Source organism: Staurois parvus, unplaced genomic scaffold, assembly GCF_062004578.1.
Source record: "Staurois parvus isolate SC_StPar_1 unplaced genomic scaffold, SC_StPar_1.0 ptg000362l, whole genome shotgun sequence".
NCBI lineage: Eukaryota > Metazoa > Chordata > Amphibia > Anura > Ranidae > Staurois > Staurois parvus.
Genome location: NW_028318158.1, coordinates 7,529,002 through 7,556,567, shown reverse-complemented (window position 1 = coordinate 7,556,567; position 27,566 = coordinate 7,529,002). Strand labels below are relative to the sequence as shown.

Sequence of the window (27,566 nt, the reverse complement as noted above, 5' to 3'; positions counted from 1 at the left end):
TCGCATTCCACTCCCAGTGTCTTACCTATTTAGAGTTTGGCTCCCATGCTAACTGCTATACTAATTACCCTGTAAAATGAGGATGCTTATACTTACCTATTCCCTGGGCACTCCAGTCTGGTCATGTGATCCCCCCAGCAGTTGGCTTCAGGGGAGAGGAGAGAGTGCTGATGACGGATGGAATGCCAGGGCGGTGATGTCACCCATAGGCTTAGTATGGACCATCAGTTGTCAGTTGTCCCTCCTCTCCCCATGACTGGACTGGAGCGTCCTGAAAATAGGTAATTATAGGCATCTTCCTTTTACATGGTAGTTAATATAGGTGTTATACTGGGATTCAGAGCAGTTTTAAGCTAAATTAGTTAGAGCCTGGACTTCTACTTTAAGATCTCTTAGCCCCTAAAACTCTAATCATTTGATTTACTGGATAAAATTTAGTATGAGCATCAGCATTGGGCACCTTAACCTGGCATTCGGTTTATCCCAGAGCACCAGTTTGAGTTTAACCTACTTTCCAGATTATCTACAACATGCCATTCATGACAGGTCTCAGTGGGAGTCGTGCACAGACCCCTGGCTAAGTGCTGGTTATGATACTGCTGAATATCTTCATAGCTGTCCTGTGTTCTGTCAAAATGTGCTTTAAGCTATGAAATGTGTCACCTTCTCTGGCTGCCTACCACATACATGAGATTTAAATCTGACCATTTCTGTTACCGAATTGTACATCTGGACAAAATAAAGATGGCAAGGTGTTCAGTATGACTCCCTATTCTCCCTACACAATTTGGGGTTCATCAGACCTCCTTACTGTCACATCATCAGCTTGTGGTCAATAAAACCAATAATTTCTGTGTTCGATCATTTAATTACTACTCAATCAAAAGTTTTTGAAATTACTGGAAAGTTGCCACATGTATGATCAGCCTATTAGGTAGCAGACTAAGGAGATATGGCAAATTACACTCAGACTACAACAAAATGGCGCCCAGATAGATCATATATATGCAGGATGAGCGCCTTGCTGTCTAATCATGCCCTCTGATGAAGCCACGTGACCCTGTGGCGTAACGCATAGGGGAGGGGCTTTGACGTCACGACGCTCGGAGGAAAGTAGAGAGCGCTACAACTGGCTGCGGATTAGTGAATGAAAGATCCATACTGATAGCAGTACTCTTTGGGAGATATTTTGTATAAAGTGCTAATATACTTCTTACATGTGAGTGGAATACTGTATATTTGTTATAGAATAAATGTTTTGTAAGGATAAAGCACTATGTTATGGACATCTCTTTTGGCATTGATCTGATGGAGGAGGATAACTAGGACAGTGAAGGAGACTCAGACTTACTGGACATCTTGACCATCCTATAATAGTCCACAAAAGGGACACATGATATATATGACCTCACATAGCGGTTTGGTCATATACAGCAGGTGAGAGCACAACCAGTGTAGGTAGATTGTAGTAATAAATTGCATGAGGTGTACTAAGAAGTATTTAATCTCTATACATCTGCGGATACAAATAACTAAGGATTATATTTATGCATGGACACTTATTTAGAGATGTTTTAAGTTGATTTTTATTGTTAGTGAAGTGCGGCACTAGATTGAAATTTAATTTTATGATCAGCCTATTTGTGAGATGGAACACCCAAAGCTGGGTGGAAACACACAAAAGTTCTGGCAGGACAAGAGCAGAATCAGAAATTATGGGAGGATACAATTGGAGTGATACATATAAAACATACAAGTCATATAAGAGGCCAGGAGCTAACTCAGCCCACTAATCTTCACCTATAACTAAAACATCACTTTTAGGGGCAGTGGCGCTCTAACATCATCATGCTCAGAGAACCCTTTTCTTTTACTACGATTCCATTCCTTCATTTTATTATACCGTGCAAATTACAAAGGAGCATTTGGGTAAAGGAAAATGGTAACTTAGATGTCAGATTAAAATTTTATGTGTTTGCTCAGTTCCTGGAAATTGTCTCACGTTTTTGCCTATATTCAGAAGCTGAGCCAACTTGTGATGTATCATTACCTGCCCATTCATGTATGATATATAAGGCAAATTCTATTTCCACTAATTAATATAAGACAGTGGCCTATAAGTCACGTGGATGACTGGGGGATACATAGTGTATGAAATATTTAACAGTATTCCCTTGCATTAGAAAACAGTCTTCTGATCAGATAAAAAAGATCAGTGGTATGAACACCCGCCAACGGGTGACCTTTCCCTGTGCGTGTTTTCTGGATATTTAAGTAATTAGCAATATAAGTCTTTCTGACCTTTAAAAACTAGAGCTACAGGTTTCTGCTGCCGGGCTGCCTACAGTAAAGGCTAATGTACTTGTACAGAGCAAGTGCACAGAGTCCTTTGTATACACATTTGAGGCATGATCCAATTATGATCCCCCCCAGGTTGTCACATTATTCATTTTTCAGAATCTAAAGAAGAAGCTGCTCATTGGAGATGATGAAGAATTGAACCTTACTATTTACTAATGATATATATTCAGGCTCATAGTAGGCCTAATATTTAATCCTAACTGGTCATGGTTCTTCTTGTGACATTAAACAGGTTCTCAAACCCTTTTGCTGCCAGATCTTTTTTTCTTTTCTTTTTTGAACACATGCTTAAAACCCCAAAACATTATACAGTATTTTATATTTTGAATTATGAAAATCTTTATTTTCATTAAAACATTACATATAAATTATTTTAGTGTACAGAAGCACAATAACAACTCCAGATTTTCTATAAATTATAAAAGATGAGACTGAGTCAAGTAAATGGATACCAAATACAGTATATCAGTACTTAAAGTGGAGTTACAGTCTTTTTTTTTTAATCACCCCTCTGATAGTCACAGCTTATGTCATGCAAATTGGCGAAAGCTGCATATGTTATCGGTTCTTTTTTTTAGTTTACTTACTACTCCCTCATGATCATGTACTCATCCAACTTCACTGTGGGCATCTGAAGTACAGCCACCTTTCTTCTGGGATACGGTGCAGCTCACTGCCCAGCATGCACCTCCCAATCTCGCACAAGCGCAGTGTGAAGACAGCGCGGCGCACTTGTTGGTTTGCAGGTTGCCATAGCAATTACGGCATTGGCGGACGTTCCCGCCCCGTTGTTATGCAACCTGTCAATTATCCTGTTTCCTAATAACGCAAGATTTGACTATTAGGCGTCCCTAGGACTCCTGGGATAGACAGTGCCGATATCCCAGAAACCCTAGGGAATTGCCTAATGACGAAATTGCCTAGGCGGCCAGGGCCAAAAATGAAGACTGGATTAATGAAAATAGGGTATTTAGAAAAAAAAAAATATATATATATATTTATAGTCAAAATGGACTGTTCAGAGGGTGGGCATTGTATTGCAGGGAAGTTAAATAAATTGGTGGAACTCTGCTTTAACACTATGTGCAGCCTCTAAAAGATGGCCAACTATCATACCTAAACTTTTCCATAGGTGATCTTAATAGTTCATCAATTTAGTTAACCAATAATTATTGCCCTAGCATTATTTTCCTTACTATGGTGCATAGGATGATACCAAACATGTGTTGTGCAATTGTAGTTTATGTTACCTTGTGCATCGTATGTGTGGGCTTGTGTTTGTATGTGTGTACATGGGGGGCTTTAAATTTTTTTATTATATACATTTTAACTAGAGATGAGCGAATTATTAAAAAATTCGATTCGGCTGATTCGGCGAATTTGCGGAATAAATTTGATTCGAGTCGAATATATTCGCTGCGAATTTAACATATAAAAAGGGTGTTTCTAGGCTTCAGAGAACCTTTATATTAGTGCAGAACACTGTACCTTTAATTTAAATGCCCTTGGAGTCTGCTGGGGAAGAGAAATAATACTGTCAGTCAGTATGACATGCAGATGAGTGCCGTCGATCTTAGAATCACCGCACACTTCACTCATTTGGGCAGTCACGGGGCCAAAACCAGAGTGTGGAGCCACAGTGTGGCGGTGGAGGCAGCAGCAATGGGAGGCCATACAGCACCCTATGAAAAAATGGAACCCACCAGCAGTGTGAGGAGACCTGAAAGTGGCACATGGCAGAGTGTGGCGATGGAGACAGCAGCAATGGGAGGCCGTACAGGGACCCATGTCACACTCTGGACCTGGCAGCAGCATGAGGAGGCGGTACAGGGGCCCATGACAGATTACGGGCCTGGCAGCAGCATGAGGAGTCGGTACGGGGGCCCATGGCAGATTACGGGCCTGGCAGCAGCAATGGGAGGCCCGTAATCTGCCAGCACCCTATGACAAAATGGAACCCACCAGCAGTGTGAGGAGACCTGAAAGTGGCACATGGCAGAGTGTGGCGATGTGTCCCTCAGTAACGATTCTGTGTCCCTCAGTAACAATTCTGTGTCCCTGAGTAACAATTCTGTGTCCCTGAGTAACAATTCTGTGTCTGTCCCTGAGTAACAATTCTGTGTCCCTGAGTAACAATTCTGTTTCCCTGAGTAACAATTCTGTGTCCCTGAGTAACAATTCTGTGTCCCTCAGTAACAATTCTGTGTCCCTCAGTAACGATTCTGTGTCCCTCAGTAACAATTCTGTGTCCCTGAGTAACAATTCTGTGTCCCTGAGTAACGATTCTGTGTCCCTGAGTAACAATTCTGTGTCCCAGAGTAACAATTCTGTGTCCCTGAGTAACAATTCTGTGTCCCTAAGTAACAATTCTGTGTCCCTGAGTAACGATTCTGTGTCCCTCAGTAACAATTCTGTGTCCCTGAGTAACAATTCTGTGTCCCTGAGTAACAATTCTGTGTCTGTCCCTGAGTAACAATTCTGTGTCCCTGAGTAACAATTCTGTGTCCCTGAGCAACGATTCTGTGTCCCTCAGTAACAATTCTGTGTCCCTGAGTAACAATTCTGTGTCCCTGAGTAACAATTCTGTGTCTGTCCCTGAGTAACAATACTGTGTCCCTGAGTAACAATTCTGTGTCCCTGAGTAACAATTCTGTGTCCCTGAGTAACGATTCTGTGTCCCTCAGTAACAATTCTGTGTCCCTGAGTAACAATTCTGTGTCCCTGAGTAACAATTCTGTGTCTGTCCCTGAGTAACAATTCTGTGTCCCTGAGTAACAATTCTGTGTCCCTGAGTAACAATTCTGTGTCCCTGAGTAACGATTCTGTGTCCCTAAGTAACGATTCTGTGTCCCTAAGTAACGATTCTGTGGCCCTAAAGTCTCTTTGGCCCTAACTCTGTCCCTAATACACAGAGGTCTGTCTCTCTTGAACGATTCTGTGTCCCTCAGTAACAATTCTGTGTCCCTGAGTAACAATTCTGTGTCTGTCCCTGAGTAACGATTGTGTCCCTGAGTAACAATTCTGTGTCCCTGAGTAACAATTCTGTGTCCCTGAGTAACGATTCTGTGTCCCTGAGTAACGATTCTGTGTCCCTAAGTAACGATTCTGTGGCCCTAAAGTCTCTGTGGCCCTAACTCTGTCCCTAATACACAGAGGTCTGTCTCTCTTGAATGACCGGAGGCTAATGGAGAATTCTAAGATGGCCGCAATTTATAGCTCCACCATTACACAGTGCTGGCTGGCTGGCTGCTGATTGGCTAATGCGATCACATATCATGAATGAATGCATTATGGGTCAGCGCGCCTTGTCTGCACGCCTTCCCAGAGATCCCCGCTCCGTCGCCACACATGTCGCCGCCATTTTTGGGAAAATTCGATTCGTGCATCCGAAGTTTGCTAATTTTCGGATTCGGCGCGAATCGAATTTTTCCTAATCTTCAAAACGAATTCCACTTCGCCATGTTCGATTCGCTCATCTCTAATTTTAACCTTTGAAAACATTTTTAACTAAACATTATTGCTATCACAAGGGGGCAGACCACCCCTATGTAATAGCATATATGGAGTAAAAAGTATTCTTTTTTGAAGGCATCAGGGGTCTCCTGAGCACAAGCAAACCTGGAACACATGGGTGATCACTTTTATTTGATAGCTTAAAGCTTGCGGGTTTGTTTATATCCCAGTACTGCCAAGTCCTAATACTTACATAAATGGCATTAAAAGAGTTAGAGGGAAAAAGAACAATGCATGAGGGACCATTTACATCTTTCTGATGTCTGGCAATGCGCGTTAATACATGGTACAGTGCCTTGAAAAAGTATTCATATACCTTGAAATTTTCCACATTTTGTCATGTTCCAACCAAAAACATAAAAAATTTTTTCTGCAATTTTCTGTGATAGACCAACACAAAGTGGCACATAATTGTGACATGAAAGGAAAATGATAAATGGTTTTCCAAATTTTTTACAAATAAATCTGTGAAAAGTGTGGCGTGCATTTGTATTCAGCCCACTTTACTCTGATACCCCTAACTAAAATCTAGTGGAATCAATTGCCTTCAGAAGTCACCTAATTAGTAAATAGAGTCCACCTGTGTGTATGTTAATCTCAGTATAAATACAGCTGTTCTGTGAAGCCCTCAGAGGTTTGTTAGAGAACATTAGTGAACGAACAGCATCATGAAGACCAAGGAATACACCAGACAGGTCAGGGATAAAGTTGTGGAAAAGTTTAAAGCAGGGTTAGGTTAAAAAAAAAATATCCCAAGCTTTGAACATCTCTTGGAGCACTGTTCAATCCATCATCTGAAAATGGAAAGAGTATGGCACAACTGCAAACCTACCAAGACATGGCCGTCCACCTAAACTGACAGGCCGGGCAAGGAGAGCATTCATCAGAGAGGCAGCCAAGAGGCCCATGGTAACTCTGGAGGAGCTGCAGAGATCCACAGCTCAGGTGGGAGAATCTGTCTACAGGACAACTATTAGTCGTGCACTCCACAAATCTGGCCTTTATGGAAGAGTGGCAAGAAGAAAGCCATTGTTGAAAGAAAGCCATAAGAGGTCCCATTTGCAGTTTGCGAGAAGCCATGTGGGGAAGAAGGTGCTCTGGTCAGATCCACAGCACTGAGATGCAAAAAAAGGTGAAAAATGGTTGAACATGTATTTTATTAAAAAAAAGACAAATATTTAAGATAAACAGTGTTTCAGGAAACTAAATATCACCAGGTAGTGTTTAGTTCTAAGTAATTTAGATTACATTTTTTTTCTTTACTGCAGCTCCTCAAAACAAGGTCCACCCAAGTACTAGGCTAAGGCTCTGCCAAAGGGAGACCCCATGAGAGGAGAAGAACCTGACCAAAAGGCCACATGACCCCCCTTCCCATCATATTACATTAAACCCCATATGGGCATCTGGCTGGAAGTGCAGCCTGAGGTCACATGAGCCTGTGCTGTTCAACTTCACCTCTTTGTATAAGAGACTTAAGCCTGACATACACGGGTCGAATTCCAAAATATTTTCTTTCAAAAATCTTTTCTAAGAATTTTCGCTCTAATTTTGCACCATTAGTGGGTCACAGAAATGGACGATTTTCGTGTGACCATCAAATTTGAGTGATCGGGCATGTTGGAAATTTTTTGAAAAACGATCAAATTTTGAATCAATGATGGAAAAATTGTGCAAGAAATATGAAGCTGTGACCTGGAAAGAAAAGAAAATTCTTGGCCACGAAAATTATTTTCTGTAGCAACATGAGGAGAAATTGAAGGCTTGGTTGGTTGCATTTCGAAATCAATGGCGCCATCGGATTACAAAATGCACAACATTTCTGATTTTTCAGAATTCGACCCATATATGGCCTGTATTACTAATGGTGGGACTGAAATTCAGGGATGCAGGCCAATGGTATGTACTGGCACCATGTGAAGCCTGCTACCAGCCTATAAACTTTAATTTATACATTGTTTCATAATGTCGTGTTCACTTTAAAATGAGTCTTTTACTAAAATGCAGATCTAAGAAGTGTATTTTGTGAAATGTGTACTATTTTTCAATAATCTGGTCTGCTTAACATTTAATATATTCCAAGTTGTATGCACAATAAATCCTCCATCCCTCATATCAACAGTATGTCTAAAATTCCGGCTTCCAATCAACCAGTGCTCCTCCTCATCAACATTAAGCTTAATCTGTGTTGACTCATCAGCTTTCCAGTGTGACCGCAACAGAAAAGGGGATTTTTGTGTTGCTCCAATATTACAAAAATGGCTTAAGACTGCAATATTTTCATGTCACCAGCTGGAAGTAATTAGCTGTGGGCTGTATGGAGAATATCCCTGTTTCAATATACGTGAGACTTTGATCATGATTTTAATAAATTCATCTTGTTCCTTTGAAGTTGCTTAATGGAGTTTGTGTCCATTTTCAGTTGAGAAATGTGAACAGCAGGATGTGTTTAGTCCACATCTAACAGGCTGATTTATAAAGGGTCAAATAGGTTGTTTCTAATTTGCTGCTTTTTCTAGCGTGTTCTTTTTACATTTGACCCTTTTATAAAAAGGTTGTTCCAGCAGCTTTGGTCTGTCATCTGAAATCACTGGTTCATCCCTTTTACATTTTACTGGGTTTTTTTCTTTTCTTTTTCATTTTTTTGTTTGTTTTTTTAAGTACGGTGATTTTTGTACAATTCCCTTTTTTCCTATGGTCAGGATTAAAAAAGAAAAAATCGAGGGCCCATTTAGACAATTCCACTTTAACGCATGCAATGCGACACACTAAACAAAGCTTAAAACAGTGCTTTTGAAAAAATACATATTCTTTTTTTCTGCATTTTAGTGCCTTGGGAGGACCATAGAAGTCAATAACAACACGTCAAAGTGCATATATCAAGCATTTTCATGCATTGGCAACAGGTATTAACAAATTAAAATGCACATCTAAACACATATCGATGCACAAAGGAAACAAATATTGGCACATGACAACACACCTGGCTAATGCTAAAAAAAAATGCACCTCTACACACAAGCATAGAGCTGAATGGGCCCTTAAAGTGTATGTAAATCTAAAACTTGTTTGTTGTTTTGGATAAAGGAGGACAGGGTTTGAATCTCTGCCAGGGTTTTATTGCTGTCTGAATCCTTGTTGGGGATATTCACCCTCTCTATTAACTGATCCTGGTAACCAGGGGCGGACTGACCATTTGGAAACTCAGGCACTACCCAAGGGCCTGGGGCCAGTAGGGGGCCTCATTAGATGCCCCTGGTACCTTTTTCATAGGCTTTTTTGAGTTTGGGCAAGGACACAGGGGCCCCATGATCCCCTATTGCCCGGGGGCCCCATGAGTTGTCAGTCCGCCCCTGCTGGTAACTATTGTCTCAATGCAGAAAGTGTTGCAAATGCAAACATTTTTGAGCTGTCACAGGAACAGGGAGGGACAAAGGAAAATCTTCTAATGGGGATTCTTGTTCTTGTGGCAGATGTCTAAGGGGGATATCATTTTGCTTCTATTACGCTCTGCTCCAACACAAGCAAGTAAAATAGACCCCAATCAGTGTACAAAATAAAGCAACTCAGGCTGCAATACTTAATTTCAATCCAGGGCTGTGCTTTGTAGTACTGCTGTTTTGACACAAGATGCCCTTGGTCTTTCAGGTTGAATAAGACCCAGGGTTGCTCAACCCAGAAGACTAAGGACCAGGGGCGGGCTGACCATTTGGAAACTCGGGCACTGCCCGAGGGCCTGGGGTCAGTAGGGGGCCCCATGAGATGCCCCTGGTACCTTTTTCATAGGCTTTTTGAGTTTGAGCAAGGACACAGGGGCCCCATGATCCCCTATTGCCCAGGGGCCCCATGAGTTGTCAGTCCACCCCTGCTAAGGACATATGATGAATGCAGAGTGTATTGACCTCCACTTCCAAGAGGGCATTACCATGAAAACCCTTCTTACACAATGTATTGGATCAGAGTGTGGTGCTGACTTGGGGCTGAGGCCATGGTTGGGCTTCATCTCTATCCAAAAACCTAAAAAAAAAATAAGGTTGGGCTTTACATACACTTTAAAACCTTTTCTTTTTAAATATTGCCTATTCATTTCCTGTCAGCTTCTTGAATATCAGTCCCTTTTTTATACAAATACAGTATCTTGCCTTTCTCACGTATGCTGAAAGTAGCCCATTGTCCTGTGATAATCTCTATGGCAGGCAGTACATGACAGGTCAAAATGGACAGTAGTTTGGGCACCAAGGGTTTCTCCATGTGATCGTGTGCTCAGTCAACTTGGTCTCAGCATCCATTAAAGTGGTATTATACTCCAATGTAATTTATTGCAGCTTATCAATCTTTAGATACAGTGGCTTTATTAGTTGCTTTCCCATCATGTGACCGCTGTGAGAGCCAATCACGGCGGTCACATGATCACATGATCCAATGTAATATATTGCAGCTACCAATCTTTAGATACAGTGGCTGCATTAGTCGCTTTCCCATCATGTGACCGCTGTGAGAGCCAATCACGGCGTTCACATGATTATAAACCCCTACCCCATCTCATGTCATAGCATCAGAAACCCCTTAAAGGCCAGTAGGCACCATGGTTCAACTCTTGACAACGTGGATTTGTGTTCTGATATCATAAATAGGCACGGACAGCCTAGTGGGTGAAAGGCCTTGTTTCATTGCCCGCATGCGCATTCCATGGAAGAGTTGAGGATCACAAAAGCCGCTACTGGAAAAATGGTGGAGTAGTGGAGGAGAGATTAAGAGATTGTTGGCCTCTGGCAGAAGAATCAGTACTCTGGATATATATGCCAGTTCATGTCCGCTTCTTGGGACACGTGTTTTTTGACCTGACATAAAGTGAGGTCAAAAACTCCAGGTGAGGGCACATCTGGTGGTTGTTTGGTGGAGGTTCTAATTTGTATGAACACAGAAGTTTTGTCATTTATTCGAGTTGAAGAATTCACTATTGAGAGACGTTTTATTGATGCATGTTCACTTTTATTGATATATGTGCACTTCATATATATTTTATATTTTGAGTTGGTTAATTTTTATAGGGAACTACATATTTCCATTAAATTTTTATACACACGGTATGAGTATGTGGTGGGTGTGAGCTGCTTTCATTAGTGTCAGGTAAGTGGTATAACACGTTTATTGCTCATGAGAAATATTCTAGATTAATACAGTGATCAGTGCTAATAAAAAGCACTGACACTGTATTAATGACACTCGGCAGGAGGGGGTTAACGTCTGGGACAATCAAAGGGTTAAAAGTGTGCTGTGTGTGTTTTACTATGTAAGCATGCTGCTTTGTATTGCTCTGCTATGCATAGCAATACAAAGCAGCATACTGGGGCTGACGGGAGAGATCTCTGTTATGTACAAACAGACCTCTCCCTTGTCAGTGTTCCTCGGTGATCACCGGGTACCGGCAGAGAATCTCTGGCCGGGACCCGGTGATCGACAGCTGTAGCCGCCAATGGCGGCGCGGGTAGGGCGGCGTGCGCACCCCCTACCCGGAGATGCAAAATTACGTATATATACGTGATTTTGCGCAGCCATGCTGCCCTGTAGCAGTAGTTCTGCTATAGGGTGGCAGGGAAGCAGTTAGTCCATTCCCTGCGTTACTTAAAAAATGTCTCAGTGTTTGTATTGCCCTCCCATCCCCCCTTTATACTTACCTGAGCCTGATCTCAATCCAGCTATCTGCCCGTTTCCAGCAGCTCTCTCTTCTCTCTCTGCTCACACAGGCAGCAGAAGGAGCCATTGTCTCCTGCTGCTGTAAATCAAATACTGTGAGTAGAGAGTGGAGGGCAAGGCTGAGCCGGGCTGTGTTTGTCAAGAGAAGCACACAGCCTGGCTTGGAACCAAGCTCACAGGTGTGCCCCCATAGCAAGCAGCTATGGGGCCACAAAAATAAGAGGAGCCAAGCGCTCTGGTGCAGACCTAAGAAGAGGAGTTTCAGGGTCAGTCTGTGCAAAAGAATTGAAAATATTTAAAAAACGTTTTGATAGTGCTTGCACAAAATGAAACATGTATTTTTGCTTCACTTCATCATTGAAATATTAAATTCCAGCTGCAATATAAGAGGTATATAATATCAGTGGTATTTACTGCCGTGATCCTAACTTTTAATACTCATCTCTGCTACTGCCAAAAAACTTTATTTTTTCTTCTAAATTCCTTGTGCTTAATCTGTGCCTGGAGGCCACATGCACCCATTTCACACATACAGTGTGGCCCTCAGAGCCCCTGCAGGCAGAAGTCTGCGTTATGCTTACCTGGCTGCTTACTAAAGCCAGCAAAAGATAATTATACTTTACTAGGTTTTATTAGTTAGGTACACTGGTTTCTTTCTTAGAATCTTACTTTATTCTCTGCCATCCGTTCTGTTCATTCCCTTTTTACCTTTTCAATTTTATATAATCGATCTTGATGAGAGAAATATCAGCGGTTTTTAAGTGGGCTGTCATAGCAGTGTTCTTGTAATGTGTCACCTGTCTATGACTGTCTCTTGAAGCATGTCCCCTGTCTCCAACAATTCTTTATTTGTATCCTGCACTGTGTAAGTAATGTGGTGACATTATAGCTTTACCTTTAACAGCTGCTGTTCCCTTAAAGTGGTTCTAAATGTATTTTTTTCCCTAAAATAACAAAGGTGTTATTGTGCACTTATATTGCACAGAACGGCCCCAAAATTCCTCTTCTGCCTATTCTGGAGTCCCCCATTGGCACGATCTGCTCCTCCTCTCCCCTGAATGCCTCTTCCAAAAGATGCATGCTCAGGGGACACCCATGTGTTCACGAACCAGGCTTTGTGTGTCCACAGACACACACACTATGGCACAGCCCCCAGCTCCCTCCTCATAGGATTTGACAGACAGCAGTAGGTGCCAATGGCTCCCATTGCTCCCAGTGTGTCCAGTGAGAAGAGAAAGAGAGAGCAGTGCTATGGCAGATGGGCACAGCACTGGATTGAGGACTCAGGTAAGTGATTAGAGCTGGGATCTGTCAGGCTAGAAAGAGCATGTGGCCACTGGCTGTGTAGGAATGTGACTCACACTCTTAGCCATGTCTGAGGATGAAGATATTATTATTATTATTATTATTACATTGAGTTTATATAGCGCCAAAGGGTTTGCTCAGCGCTGTACAATAGAGGGGGGGACAATACATGAAACAGTACAACAACAACAAACAGCACACGAGGGGTTAGAGGGCCCTACTCTGTCGAGCTTACAATCTAGGAGGGAGGGGGTAGTGGTACAGGAGAAAGTGGCTGTGGGGGGTGGAGTGGTAGGAGGAATGAAGGAGGACGGCTGTTAGGTAAGTGTGGGGTAGACTTCCCTGAAGAGGTGGGTTTTCAGGGAGCGCCTGAAGGTGAGGAGGGAAGGCGACAATCTGATGGATTGGGGTAGTGAGTTCCAGAGGATGGGGGAGGACCTGGAGAAGTCTTGCAGTCGTGCATGGGAGGAGGAGACCAGGGAGCAAGACAGAAGGAGGTCCTGTGAGGAGCGAAGGGTACGGGTAGGGTGGTACTTGGGAATCAGGTTGGTGAGGTAGGTAGGGGCAGTGTTGTGAATGGCTTTGTAGGTCAGAGTTAGCAGTTTGAATTTGATGCGTTGGGCAACCGGGAGCCAGTGGAGGGAATGACAGAGGGGGGTGGCAGAAGCGGAGCGGTTGGTAAGGTGGATGAGTCTAGCCGCTGAGTTCAGGATGGTCTGAAGCGGGGAGAGCCTGCGCTGGGGCAGGCCGGTGAGGAGGGAGTTTCAGTAGTCAAGGCGCGAGACAATCAGGGAATGCATGAGTAGCTTAGTGGTGTCTGGGGTAAGGAAGGAGCGTATCCTGGCGATGTTGCGGAGGTGGAGCCTGCATGTGTTTGTAAGTGATTTGACATGAGGTTGGAAGGAGAGAAGATAGAGCGTGTCCATCTCTCCTAGCCCTCCTATAGCATGTCAGCTTTCTATAGATTCACATTCACTGAATATTATGTGCAGTGCTTTGGTGATTTCAGGGGCCACACTTGTGTCCCCTTGTTTAAAGTGATTTGATCACGAGTGCTCGAAATGGTAGATAAAGAAGTAAAAACAAACAGGACATCAATTTCTCAGTTTTGTATGAGAGAGAGGAATGCTAATTGGTTATTGCATTTTCATGGATCATACCTGACAGCTTTTTGAGCCAGGTAAGGTTTGGCTGTGATCCCACTTTTAAATGCAGCATTTAAGGCTCATCACGACAGTAGCACAATTATCCAGTTAACACGAGGTGTTATGTTAATATCCCATTACAAGCACACAGTATAATTAATTCTGCCTAGTTGGTGGTGCATGTTTTATTCATGAAAATATATTTGTCGAAGTGCCGGAATGGAAATCGTCTTTCACAAGCTGCCCACAAAACGGGTCGGTGCATTTGACAAATCATTAATATTTAATGCGCCGTGAAGGAAGAGCAGGTGTGTGCAGAAGGTAATTTGTTACGCACGAGAAAGAGACACCAACATGGAAATGGTCCTGTCACTACAACGTTACAGGCTAAAACTATACAAGGTTTAGCGATCAGAGTTGCACAGGGAATAGGTCTCTGCTCTGAAACAAGCAGGCAGCCAGTGAAGTCAGGGCTGCTCATCTGTAAGTTTGTCTGGATCAGTGATCTATAATACCTTGTAAGGCTCCGATCATTTATGACAATGACAGCGTTAGACCTTTAAAAAGAAGTAGCAATGGCAGCTGCCATATTACTATTGTAGGGGCTCGTCCACACCACTGTGTTGCCCAATGCACTCCCAACACAAAGACAACGCAAAAAGCCTTACTTTGTATAGAGCCTGTTCACTACAATGCGCTGTATTGGTGTGCAATGCAATAAAGTGCTAAAACACGTGAACACAACATGCTGCACACATAGAGTTAAATGAAGTGTTATTTGCATTGTAAATAAAGTTTAAAAAAAAGAAAGAAAAAAGCAAGCACTGCATTGCAGTGCAACAGTGCATCCAGCAAGTGCCTTATGCACATCCTAGTGCACTCCTGCTGGTGTGAATGGGCCCTAACAGGTCCCTTTTAAAGGATCAGTCTGCCAAAAACAGATATTTCAGTGTTTGGTAAATACAGAAGGATTAAAACCCTTAAAAGCTTCTTCTGTCTCTCAGGGAATCTATTGGTAGGATCTCTGTGCTGAGTTCCCAGGTCTGCACACCTGCTCTACCCATAAATGAGGGGCTCCCACCACCCCTTCAGTATTTTTTTTTAATATTATTAAGAATATTTTTGGAAAATTGCTCCACTAGGAATAAAAACTACAACAAAACAGTTACTCAAACCAAGAGTTAGAACTTCTGTTAGGATATTACTGTAGCCCTGACCGGTGGCCCCTTTAAGTCGCAAGAGCTGCACAGCCCATGTATTTTCTTGGCTGCACCACAGGACATCTTTACCAGGTAACTTACCATGGCTTTAGTACTTTCTCATTCACTGAATAATAATGCAGCTAGTGAAATCCAGAGTAAAGTTAGATCACCTTTCACTTATGTGGCACACTGAAGCCAGAGGGTAATCATGACTGCACTGGAACTATGACCACTCTCAAATCATCTATAGTAGCCTATGTGTTTCTCCTGTGACTGTTTCTCTGTCAATGTGCCACCTATGTAAAACATCAAAGCCTTGTCAAAGCCATGGCTGCTATCGTTCCTCTTCAGTGGGTCAGATCTACTAAAGGATATGTGAGTATGCTGCCACATCAAATGTGTATGAACAAGCAAATCATACCCTTCAGTCGATCCTGAATACGGCTGCCAGACTCAGTCACCTTTCCAACCTCTCCGTTTCCGCCACCCCCCTCCACTGGTTTCCGATTGCGCAACGGATCAAATTCAAAATCCTAACACTGACGTACAAAGCTGTCCACCATACTGCCCCGAACTACATCACTGACCTAATATCCAAGTACCACCCAACACACACACTCCGCTCCTCACAAGACCTCTAGTTCCCTGGTCTCCTCCTCCCATGCCTCCCTCCAGGACTTCTCCAGGGTGTCACCCATCCTCTGGAACTCCCTGCCCCAACCCATCAGATTATCACCTACTCTCCTCTCCTTTAGGCGCACCCTGAAAACCCACCTCTTCAGGGAAGCCTACCCCACCCCCTGCTAACTTGCCGACCTCCTCCACTCTTCCTACCACTCCGTCCCCCACAGCTTTCTCCTCCTGTGCCACCATCCCCTCCCTCCTAGATTGTAAGCTCGAAAGAGCAGGGCCCTCAATCCCCTCATGTTTTGCATTGTATTGTATTGTTATTGTTCTGTCCCCCATTGTAATGTACAGCGCTGAGCGAACTATTGGTGCTTTATAAATACTGTATAATAATAATAATACCCTCATGGAAATTACTATGCACCCTGATGGAGAGCCTATGTACATGGAAGTTTAGTTTGATATTGAATGTAGGCTTGAACACTGAATATACATATGGAATCTGATTGTTTGATTGCTCCTGTGGACAGGTGCCTTTTATACAAGTAACAAAATGAGATTAGCAGCACTCCCTTTAGGAGACTGCTTCTAATCTCAGCTTGTTACCTGTATGAAAGACACCTGGTAGCCAGAAATCCTGCTGAATGATAGGGGATCAAATACTTATTTCCCTCATGAACATGAAAATCAGTGCATAATTTGTTAGACATGCATTTCTTTTGACTTTTTTGTTGCTATTCTGTCTCTCAGTGTTACAATACACCTACCATTCGATTTTTAGACTGATAATTTCTTTGTGAGTGGGCAAACATTCAACTGTATGCCAGCTGAGCCATGGCATGCCTAACACAAAGATTTGGTTTTCTCTAATGTTTTTCAGTCTATATTGTAGCACTACCCCCTTTGAGTCCACCTATAGTCCTGCACAGCCAGGCATCACGCATTTCCACAAAAGCTTGCATCCAGAGTCAGAAATCAGTTCTTGAGTTTTGGTTTTGTTGTTTTTATTGAGGGGATTTGAACTTGGATAGGGTTAGGGGTGTACAGGATGTCCAAGGGTACTGATGAAATGAGGACAACTTCCTGGAGCTATTTACTAGCCTTCTCTGCAGCACAGTCTCTGTTGGAGAGCTTGCCAGCATCTCTTGAACAGGGGATCTGGTTCCTGTCACTTTAAAAGGTGAAATAGTCACTGGTAGGTGGCTAATCTGGTTTCCCACCAGAATGTACCTTCTCCTATCCTCCTGTACCGCTTGTGGGTTGGTGGCTGCTACCAGGCCTATCAGCTGGGCTGCTCATTCCCTGCCATACAGGTGGTCCTCTCTCAGGGGGCTGGTGAGTTCTGAGCTTTCCCTCTTTCCAACCTCAAGTCAGCCCACTGGGCCTCCGCACAGCCTCCTTCCTTCAGCCTCACATCTTCCTCTCTAGTTTCCACCTGAACTGTCCTCACACTGGACAGGCGCACTCATATTTAAGGGCTATTCTGACCCCTTGCCAAGCATCCTAGTGGGGATTGGTCAAAGTTCCTTGAATATGCAGATCAGCCACTTCTTACATCCGCACACTGCTTCTAAAACTTTCTCCAAAGTTCTAGGCAGGGAGAAGTCTCAGAGTGATGATTCTGTAGAGCCTTCCAGCTCCTGACCAAAATTTTACATTTTATAAATGTGTGAGTTCTAGGCGAAACTTGTGTCAATCTGGGTGGATATTTATAAAGGGACCCCTAGAGTTCTTTGCATTTTTTGGTAATTGCATACTATTGCCTAACATATTTATTTTTACTTTTTTTGCCACCTATTATATAATGTAAGATAATGAAGATAATGAGGTGGTGTTTTTTGATAGAAGAATGGGTCCTGGTTAGTTCAAAAGAGCTGTTGCAAGCCTCAGCAGCCATTTAAAGACCATTTTACCCTTAGAAACCACCATGAACTACCTTAACTTTGCCCTCACCACTTATTCAAATGCATTTCAGCAAATGGGTCCAACAAAAGCGTAAGTTCCAGATGTTAGGATAAACCATTTAACGCTGATGGGGGTGCTTACAATGGTCAGCTTTAAGCATCTGTCTTAAAGGCTAAGTTCACTTTTAAAGAAAAAATATTAAATGCACATATTTTTTCCAGAAAAAAATGTGCATGTATAATTTTTTTCCACAGGTGCCTACATAAGATTGCACCCCCATTAGCCTTTAAACTTTCTTTACAAGAAAACTGTCCATTTAAAACTACATTTTCATTTAAGAATAACTTGTCTAAAAGGTGTGCTATCACTGCAAAACAAACAACATTGTCACCCTGGTAAAAGAAGTGGAAAAATAATAAATCGAACAAAAAAATACTCACAAAAGCTGTTTTGTTAATGCACCAAACAGACTGCTTTTATATATGTCAGTTTTTATTTTGACTATAGTTCCACTTCAAGCAAAATGTTGGCATGGGCATTCCAAAGCACAATTTATAGCAGTGGTCTCTAAACTGTGTCCCTTTGCTTGAAATTATCTGGCCCTTGGGACACTATTCCTCCCATTGACACCAATGATGAGGTACTATTCTGTCCACTGACACCATAGATGGCAATCTATTACTCCCGCTGATAGGAATGAAGGGCCACCATTCCTCCCACTGATCGGCCCATAAATGGACTACCATTCCTTCCACTGACACCATAGATGGGGCACTTATTTTCTGGGATGGGGGGGTTTTATTCACCATATATTGGGTCCAATTTCAGGACCAAGTTGACGTATTCACAAATTTTTCATGATTTTGTGGCACATTTTATTATGTTCTAGATCCCTAGAGAATCTGATCACAATTTATTTATCATCTATCATTATATGGTTATATATATACTTATGTGTTTATGTTGTATATTATAGCGCTACATCAATTTATTTATCATTTTGAGTTTATGCATTTATAGGTATAGGATTGGGTGTTAGCAGCTTCTTTAATTATTACATGTCCATTTGAAGCGCAGGGGGATTATTATTTAATATAGATGGGGCACTATTCCTCCCACTGATACCAACAATGGAGCAATAATCCTCTCACTGACACCAACAATGGGGCACTATTCCTCCCACTAAAACCATGGGGCGTTGTTTACTCCCACTGATGCCAGGGCATTTTCTACTCCCACTGGCCACAACCCGGCTCCCTAAAGCCTGAAGAACAGTAAACTGGCCCTTTGTTTAGAAAGTCCAGAGACCTCTGGTTTATAGGAACAGGAGGCACAAGTTCAGCATTATTTGGATGTTTAATGCACACTGTTAACTAAGACACTGAACATCAGTGTGCGATCAGCTGGATAGTTTAATGGATCTCAACCATTATATGCACAAACATCTGTGCGCGTATGTGAGCCCTCAATGCAAGTGTACCTTAGTGAGTTATCCCTGTTCTTGTTCATTTGCTTTGATAAATGAGCCACGGTGTATTTACTACTAACTCCTGGGGGCCCTTTAATACCTGAAATAAAAATGCCTTTCTTTTTTGCATAATTCTGAACACGCCGTCTACTTAAAATTGAAATATAGCTGTGGCACAGGCAACACTCAGCATTTTCTAAATTTGTCTGGGTTCTCATTACAGTAACAAGGAGGAAATCGGGGTTTCTGGGATAATTTCCAGCCATTGTTTCTGTGGCGGAGTCCTCAGCTGGAAGCCCCGTGTGCGGTTCTCCTACGGTGCCCTATTGTTATGAGTGATAGAATATGCAAGATTGCTTTGGGTCCGCGTGGCTTTTTAAATACAGCAGCTCTCCGAGGACACTTTGTACTTTGCAGATGTAATTGATGAGCGCAATAAAATCTATTTCTACTGTTTTATTCTACTTATGTAAAACATTAAAAGGGGAACTCCACATAAAAAAGAAACACACTTCTTTTGAAGAAGCTATTGAAAACAACTGGCTGCTTGGAAAACCCTTTCTTTTTCTGTACAGAGGGTTTTGTCCTCTGTGTCACCAGGTCATATGAGTGCTTAGGTTCAGAGAGAGTGACCACATGGACTGAAATTATTTCTGCATTATGTAGTCACAACCCCTCTTTAACCTAAGTGTATGTGGTCAAAATATCCTCTGTTTACTGGGACCCAAATTCTGCAACCATTACAGTTTAGGTCTGTTAACTTTTATAACCTCAGCCAAAGATATGCAGAGACTAAACACCTCACTCACTCCATCTTTCTGTCTCCTTTCTTGTTTCAGCACATGCTTCCACTGCCAGCCTAACAATTTCAGCTATTGTGCAGGAAATTATGATAATTTGGTTTTAGAAAGTATTACAGGTGGTTATTTTCAGCATATTCTCTCTCTCTAATATATACCAAAAGCAACTTCATTATGATCCATATCTACTTTATCAGTAGATATGGGTTCCAAAGAGCTGAGTCCTAAGGAATTAGTTAACTACTTATGAAGGTTAGATCCATATCTTTTGTTTCAAAGATTATAATAAGACAGCTCTCGGGCACAAAACAGTCACTGATTGGCCAAACAGGCAATCAAGACTTGAATATAATGTAACACCCTGCTGTAATACTGCAGGATGTTAAATGGACACGAGATGGCAGAGTCCTGAAGCCCAGTTATATAGACCCTATTGGAAAGCTTTGCGGGAATCGTAGGCTGATTGCAGGGCTTCACTGTCTAACATGGAGTTAACAAATTACATTTCCTGAAGGAGCTGGTGGAAGGGCAGGGGCAGATGAATACAGCAGCTTGGGAACTCAAGGACAGGAAGTGGACGGAGAGAGCTGGAGAACAAGTGTAAGGAGAAGACCGTGCGGGATGCCGGAGGTCCAAGCTGGGCCAGACCGCAAAGAGTGGAGGAGAGAAGAGGAATTCCTGACCGCTGACAAGTGTGGCAGACAGCCCTACAAGTAAGCAGGCTGGTGTGCTGCTGTCCAAAATGATCTCTGAAGGAGGAACCACGAGGAAAAAGGAGCCACCGTCTACAGAGAGACCATCCACCTAACCAAAGCCACGGATCGGGTGACAGAATTTCATACTCAAGCCATCTAAGTTGCACATGACATTACCAAATCCAGTTGCTTTCTACTCAGCTTGACTACTATTGTTTTTCAAGCTGCACGTGTTAAGGCCCAAGTTGTTTGGCCTACTACTTAGTACAGTTTCAGCATATCCAATCACAAGGGTCTACGGCACTATCTGCCCTCCACATGCCCAGCTGTATTATTGCTCTAATTACAGTCTGCCCCATTCACCAAGGTTTTCCTCCATTGCTGCAGTTTGCTACTGTGGCTAAAGGAAGAACCAATTTCTACAGAAGTGTGTTTTGCCTATTTTTAATCTTTGCCAAATTTTACACACCACCCTGTGTCTGCCAAAGGGGTACCATTAAAATGTAGTATCACTTAAATGGGCAGCACCCTTCCTTTGTATTCACCCTCTACCTTCTACCATTGACTCAAGGAAGATTTGAATCCTTATGTGCACCAACTAGGGTCCCATTGAGCGCACAGAAGATCAGACACTGCAGGTAAAGGGACAATGGCCTCTTTAATAGAAGAGCTTTACTTTTTCTCAGAATTAGACTCAACCATCAGCCACTGAGAGCCCAAAGTGAGTTAGCCTCTCTGCTTGGTAGTTTTTTTACTCAATGGTTAGGAAACATCTAAGGACTGGGGCTATCATTTAAATTCTGGATTACAGGACATCTAGAACTAATTGAGATTGTGCTGTGTTGTGACCCTTACTTGAAGTTACTAGAGTGACAGCTGTTGTCTTATGCACATATTTTCCTGTTGCTTTGTTGTGCTTCCATTTGTTCTCAAAACAACCAACATATCTGTTCCCTCTAAACTGTGCATGAGTCTATTTTATGGTCGCAGCCACAGGATTCTTCTGACCAGAGGTTTAAGGTGGTGTCAGCAGGGGTTGGGCTTCAAGAGCTGGGTCAAGAAAGACAGGGAACCTGAAAATTACTCCTGAGGGGGTAGTGCTAAAATAATTTTGTGTCCATAAAATCCAATAACCATGCAATGCTTTTTTGAAGGGTTCTAAGGGACCCCTTTCATTAGGATTTTATATCATCAAAGGAAATCAAATCTGAACTAAGGATATAAAAGAAGGATATAAGAACTATAGATTCAATTGGCAAGAATTTACAGGATGAGCTTATCCTGTATACTGTACATTGTAGGGAGCCTTTAGAATAAGTTTTAATCTGGACTTAATTATTTATTTATCACTATCTTCATCCAACATCCCTGTTCTTAAAGGGGCAGCCTCAGCTGCCACGCCTATGCAGACAACACCAAGAAGTCAGAGCTTGGTCTCCTGTAGCTGCAAACCATTACAGTTATGTGCAGGTTACCCAGGATTATGTCGACCTGTGAACTTGACTGTCTCTGCAATATGTGGAATGTTGTAAGAGGTGCCTTTATTCGGACAAGTATTCAGTACAACTGGGGTGGACTAGAGTTGAAAAGCCAACTGACTGAGGAAGTGATATCGCCAACTGCTTACTATAGCTTTTAGGAATTCCCATTTTCAGGGTTTCCTCACTTTGTTCCTATCTTCCCTAGAACATTTTTCCACTCTTGCTGTTGCATTCTCTGTAATATAAACTATAATACTTTAAATGGTTGTGGCCTTAAAATCTCAAGTATCTACCAAACACTATTAATTTTAGGTGGGCAAGGGGTGGGGGTATATTGCGCACCTTTCTAAGATATACAGTTGCAAGAAAAAGTATGTGAACCCCTTGGGATTACGTGGAGTTTTGCATGAATTTGGCATGCAATGAATTCCAGAGTTTATCAAGACATTTTGCAGGAAAACGTACGACCGTCTGTCCGCCAACTGAAGCTCCGCAGAGGATGGGTGATGCAACAGGACAATGACCCAAAGCATACAAGTAATTCAACAAAACAAGGGCAGCAACAGCACAGAATACGCCTTCTGGAGTGGCCCAGTCAGAGTCCTGACCTCAACCCGATTGAAATGCTGTGGCATGACCTTAAGAGAGCGATTCACACCAGACATCCCAAGAATATTGCTACACTGAAACAGTTTTGTGAAGAGGAGTGGTCCAAAATGACTCCAGATCGTTGTGCAGGTCTGATCTGCAACTACAGGAAACGTTTGGTTGAGGTTATTGCTGCCAAAGGAGGGTCAACCAGTTATTAAGTCCAAAGGTTCACATACTTTTTCCTACCTGCACTGTGAATGTTTACATGTTATGTGCAATTAAACCATGGCAACATCTAATTTTTGTGTAGTATTATGTTTAGCAGACTGTGTTCTTCTATTGTTGTGACTTAGATGACGTTCAGAGCACATTTTATGCTCAATTCATGCAAAACTCCACGTAATCCCAAGGGGTTCACATACTTTTTCTTGCAACTGTAGATAACACATGTACAGTGTGTTTTAGATGTTTTTTGCATGTGGTGACATCCATCACTATGGAAAATACACCAAAAATGCATGCATGAATGTATGCGCCCACCACACTAAAATACATAGTAAACTTGTAAATAAGCACTAGGTACAGTTGGAAATGCATTAATATGTACCTAAAAGAGGTGTGAGTGGGCCATTATACTTCAAATACTTTTTTGCAGTTGCCTAATATACAGAAAAAATGAAACGTACTCTCCCTGGAGAAGAGGAGCTTAAGAGTGATTATAATCACAACATGCAAATGATGACTGTAGTATTGGGAGAAAACTGTTTAATGTCTCTGAAGAAGACATACGGCCACAAAATGAAGTCCGATAAGAAGCTGTTCAATCTTAAAATGCATAATGGGTTTTTCGGGTAAATTAGTAAGGAGACACTTCAAGTAAACTGTACAGGGCTTTATGAATGCAAATGGTGGCCCTGTATATACCCACCTTTCTCAAGAGGAAGCAGATTCTCTCGATATTTCGAAGTCGTTCCCTCTGTCAAGGAATATGAAAGCGTTAAAAGGTGCATAAAAAATAGACCTAGATATGTTTTGCAAGAGCAGTTTGACTCCATCAATTCTGAGCTAATGCTAACAAGGCTTACTAAGGTGCAACTATTGTTTTGATGATTAAATATAATCCCTTTCAGGTCAGCAAGGTGCAATGCAAGAATTTGGAAAACTTTATTGCAGATTTGTATCTGCTTTTGTTTGCAGATACTGTGAAAGGCCATATCAGGGTACTTGCTGAAAGTGAGTGCTAAGTGGAAGCGATTGCCTCTAGTCATCATACAGCTAATCTAAGGCAGCCCTTACATTAGTCTGCTGGTTGAATGAAAAAAAAAATTGACTCGATTCCCCCATCCACCTCGAGTGTGTGGATGGAATAATCAGGTCTTTTTGTTTTGTTTGTTTTGTTTCGCTGAGCCTTCATTTCCTAAAGGCAGGGAGACCTTCCCAGCATCAGAATACACTGATTAGTGCCATTGGCTGATCATGCAAAAGTATTACAAGTATTGTAATAAGAGCCATTCCAACAACCTTCCACCAAAATATATATTCTCAATACAAAACAAAGAGTATCTTCTTGTTTTTGAAACCAGTTCATAGCATAATGCGGCATAACCTGGAAAGTGATTCAAGGGAAGCACAAAGAAAAGATAACAAACAGAATTTGCAGCATCTCTAAAAAAGAGTCTAAAACTGCACAAACCACTTGAAGACCCCGGCTTCTGTCCATGGAAAAGAAATAATTATGCCAAGTTTAGAGTGTTCAGGGCTTACTGAGAGGCTGCCCAGGTAAACGACATGCACAAAAGTATGTGAACACTTCACCATCACCCTACTATGTAGTCGATGGTTTGTGGACCCCCCTCCAAATGACTGAGTTCAGGTGTTTCCAATGAACTGCTAACCTTACAGAATACAAAGACATTTTTGACAATTGTGCACTTCCAGCCATACGTAACAGTTTGGGGAAGACCCTTTTCGTTTCCAACATAACTGTACTCTTGTGTGCAAGCCAGCTTCATACAGACATAGTTCTATGAGTTTGGTATGCAGGAACTCCATTGGCCTACACAAAGCCTTGACCTCAACCCTCCTGAACACCTTTGGGATGAATTAGAACACCAATATTGAGCCAGGTCTTCTCTTCCAACATCTACCTGACCTCACAAATTCTGGGCATACTCCAAAATTCTTCTCAGAAAAGTTAAGGGTGTTATAGCTGCAAAGGATGGTCCAAATCTATGGTTAATGCCCATGGTTTAAGAATGAGATGTCTAACAAGGTCATGGAGATGTGATGTGTCTACAAACTGTTGGCCATAGAGTGTATGTGAAAGCAACATATGGAAATCAAAAACACTTCGTTTTAGATGGAGTAGGCGTGGATTAGAATAGGAAGAAGGGTCAGCAGCACACCGGAGGATGGGTGAATATATTGTGCATTTATTAACCCATAGGACACACAAAACACCAGGACATGAATACAGGACCTGTTAACGCGTTTCAAATGATCTCGTTCTTAATCTTAGCCTATGCTGGTTTTAGAGACCTAAGTTAAAACTAGCTTTAGAATCTCAGACCAGAAGGGTCAGGATTAACTAGAATAACAGAAGCTGCATATAAACTATATTGCAATAAACAGGTTCACCTACTACTATACTGGAAGGTGACCACTACACGTATACAGTAGCACAGCCCTAGCTATCTGGCACTGTGCCTTTGAGATAATAGCGATAGTATAGAGATACTCTGCTTGTCAAAAGGATTCAGAAATACACTCAGGAAGCTATTGACAGCTGCAGTTAAACTATTAGAACATAGGAATAATACATACAGTTGTGTCCAAAATTATTCAACCCCCACTGAAATTGAGTGTTTTGGCCAGTTTGACATTGCTTTTGATCATTCAGTCATCTTGCTTACATTTACATTAAAGAGGCACTTGTAGGTCAGACAAATATAACATAACAGTTATAATGAAATAACCACAAATGTCTTTTCTGTGCTCACAGCATTATCAGTTTTATTCAACCCCCAAGTGACATTCAATCTTAGTACTTAGTACAGCATCCTTTTACAGTTATAACAGCTTTTAAACGTGAAGCATAGCTTGACACAAGTGTCTTGCAGCGATCTACGGGTATCTTCGCCCATTCTTCATGGGCAAAGGCCTCCAGTTCAGTCACATTCTTAGGCTTGCGCACTGCAACTGCTTTCTTTAAGTCCCACCAGAGGTTCTCAATCGGATTTAAGTCTGGTGACTGCGATGGCCACTCCAAAATGTTCCAGCCTTTCCTCTGCAACCATGCTCTAGTGGACTTGGAGGTATGCTTGGGATCATTGTCCTGTTGAAAGGTCCAACGTCTCCCAAGCCTCAGGTGTGTGACGGACTGCATCACGTTTCCATCCAATATCTCCTGGTACTGAAGAGAATTCATGGTACCTTGCACACGCTGAAGCTTCCCTGTACCTGCAGAAGCAAAACAGCCCCAAAGCATGATTGACCCTCCACCATGCTTCACAGTAGGCAAGGTGTTCTTTTCATCATAGGCCTTGTTCTTCCTCCTCCAAACATAGCGTTGATCCATGGGCCCAAACAGTTCTAATTTTGTTTCATCAGTCCACAGAACACTATCCCACAACTTTTGTGGTTTGTCCACATGGCTTTTGGCATACTGCAGTCGACTCTTCTTATTCTTTGGAGACAGCAAGGGGGTACGCCTGGGAGTTCTGGCACGGAGGCCTTCATTACGCAGTGTGCGTCTTATTGTCTGGGCTGAAACTTCTGTACCCACATCTGACAAATCTTTTCTCAGTTCCTCAGCAGTCACACGGGGACTTCTCTCCACTCTACGCTTCAGGTAGCGCACAGCAGTCGAAGTCAGCATCTTCTTTCTGCCACGACCAGGTAGCGTTTCAACAGTGCCCTTTGCCTTGAATTTGCGAATGATGCTTCCTAAGGTGTCTCTTGGTATGTTTAACATCTTTGCAATCTTCTTATAGCCATTGCCCTTCCTGTGAAGAGAAATCACCTCTTCTCTTGTCTTCCTGGACCATTCTCTTGCCTTCACCATGTTTGTAACCACACCAGTAAATGTCTAGAAGGAGCTGAGTATCACAGTCATTTTAAAGCTGCCTAATTGGTGCTTATTATGCTTGATTGCTGCTCGGTGACATCCACAGGTGTTTTCAATACCTGATGGAAAGCACCTGTATGAACCTCTGTTCTTCAGAGTGGTAGTCTTTAAGGGGTTGAATAATTGTGGCAATGAAGAAACCACATAAGAACCATTTACTACTGTATTACATAAACAATTGATGTCATTTTAGTTGCATTTGGGTAGTTACAACGTCCTTGTAGGATTTGATTCTGAATACAATTCCAAATGTACACTATAGTCCCTAAACCCCTTTACAGCATTGGGGGTTGAATAATTTTGGACACAACTGTAATAGTTTCTTCTGGCCCAGGATTTAGCAGCATGGACAGGACATGTGGCTGAAACTTTCTCTCTCTCTCCTGTGCAATTCTGTGCAGTGCGATATCATTTTGAATGGGTTGAAATTACACTGCACCAAAAGTAGTGCATGAACTACTTTTGGAAATGCACTACAACTGGATCGCATTGTACTTTTGTATCCTGTGGTCTGGTGCAGGCAAACACACTGCATTTGCGACTTGCTTTTGGGGTGTCGGTAACATTACACTGACACCCTGTGCAGACATGCAAGGGCAGTGCACTTTAAATATGGTGCAGGAAACACGCACAGAAAGTCGGTTTCCTGCACC

General features: G+C 42.3%; 1 protein-coding gene across 2 annotated transcripts in view; it reads right to left on the bottom strand.

Annotated features, from left to right (window-relative positions):
- The window catches only part of CNIH3 (cornichon family AMPA receptor auxiliary protein 3), a 134,688-nt gene that overhangs the window by 12,031 nt on the left and 95,091 nt on the right, over window positions 1-27,566 (bottom strand). For both annotated transcript variants that reach the window (XM_089685006.1, XM_089685007.1), the window contains one exon: window positions 23,716-23,763. In XM_089685006.1, coding sequence (XP_089541132.1) covers window positions 23,716-23,763 — 48 coding nt within the window. The remainder of the gene's footprint in view (window positions 1-23,715; window positions 23,764-27,566) is intronic.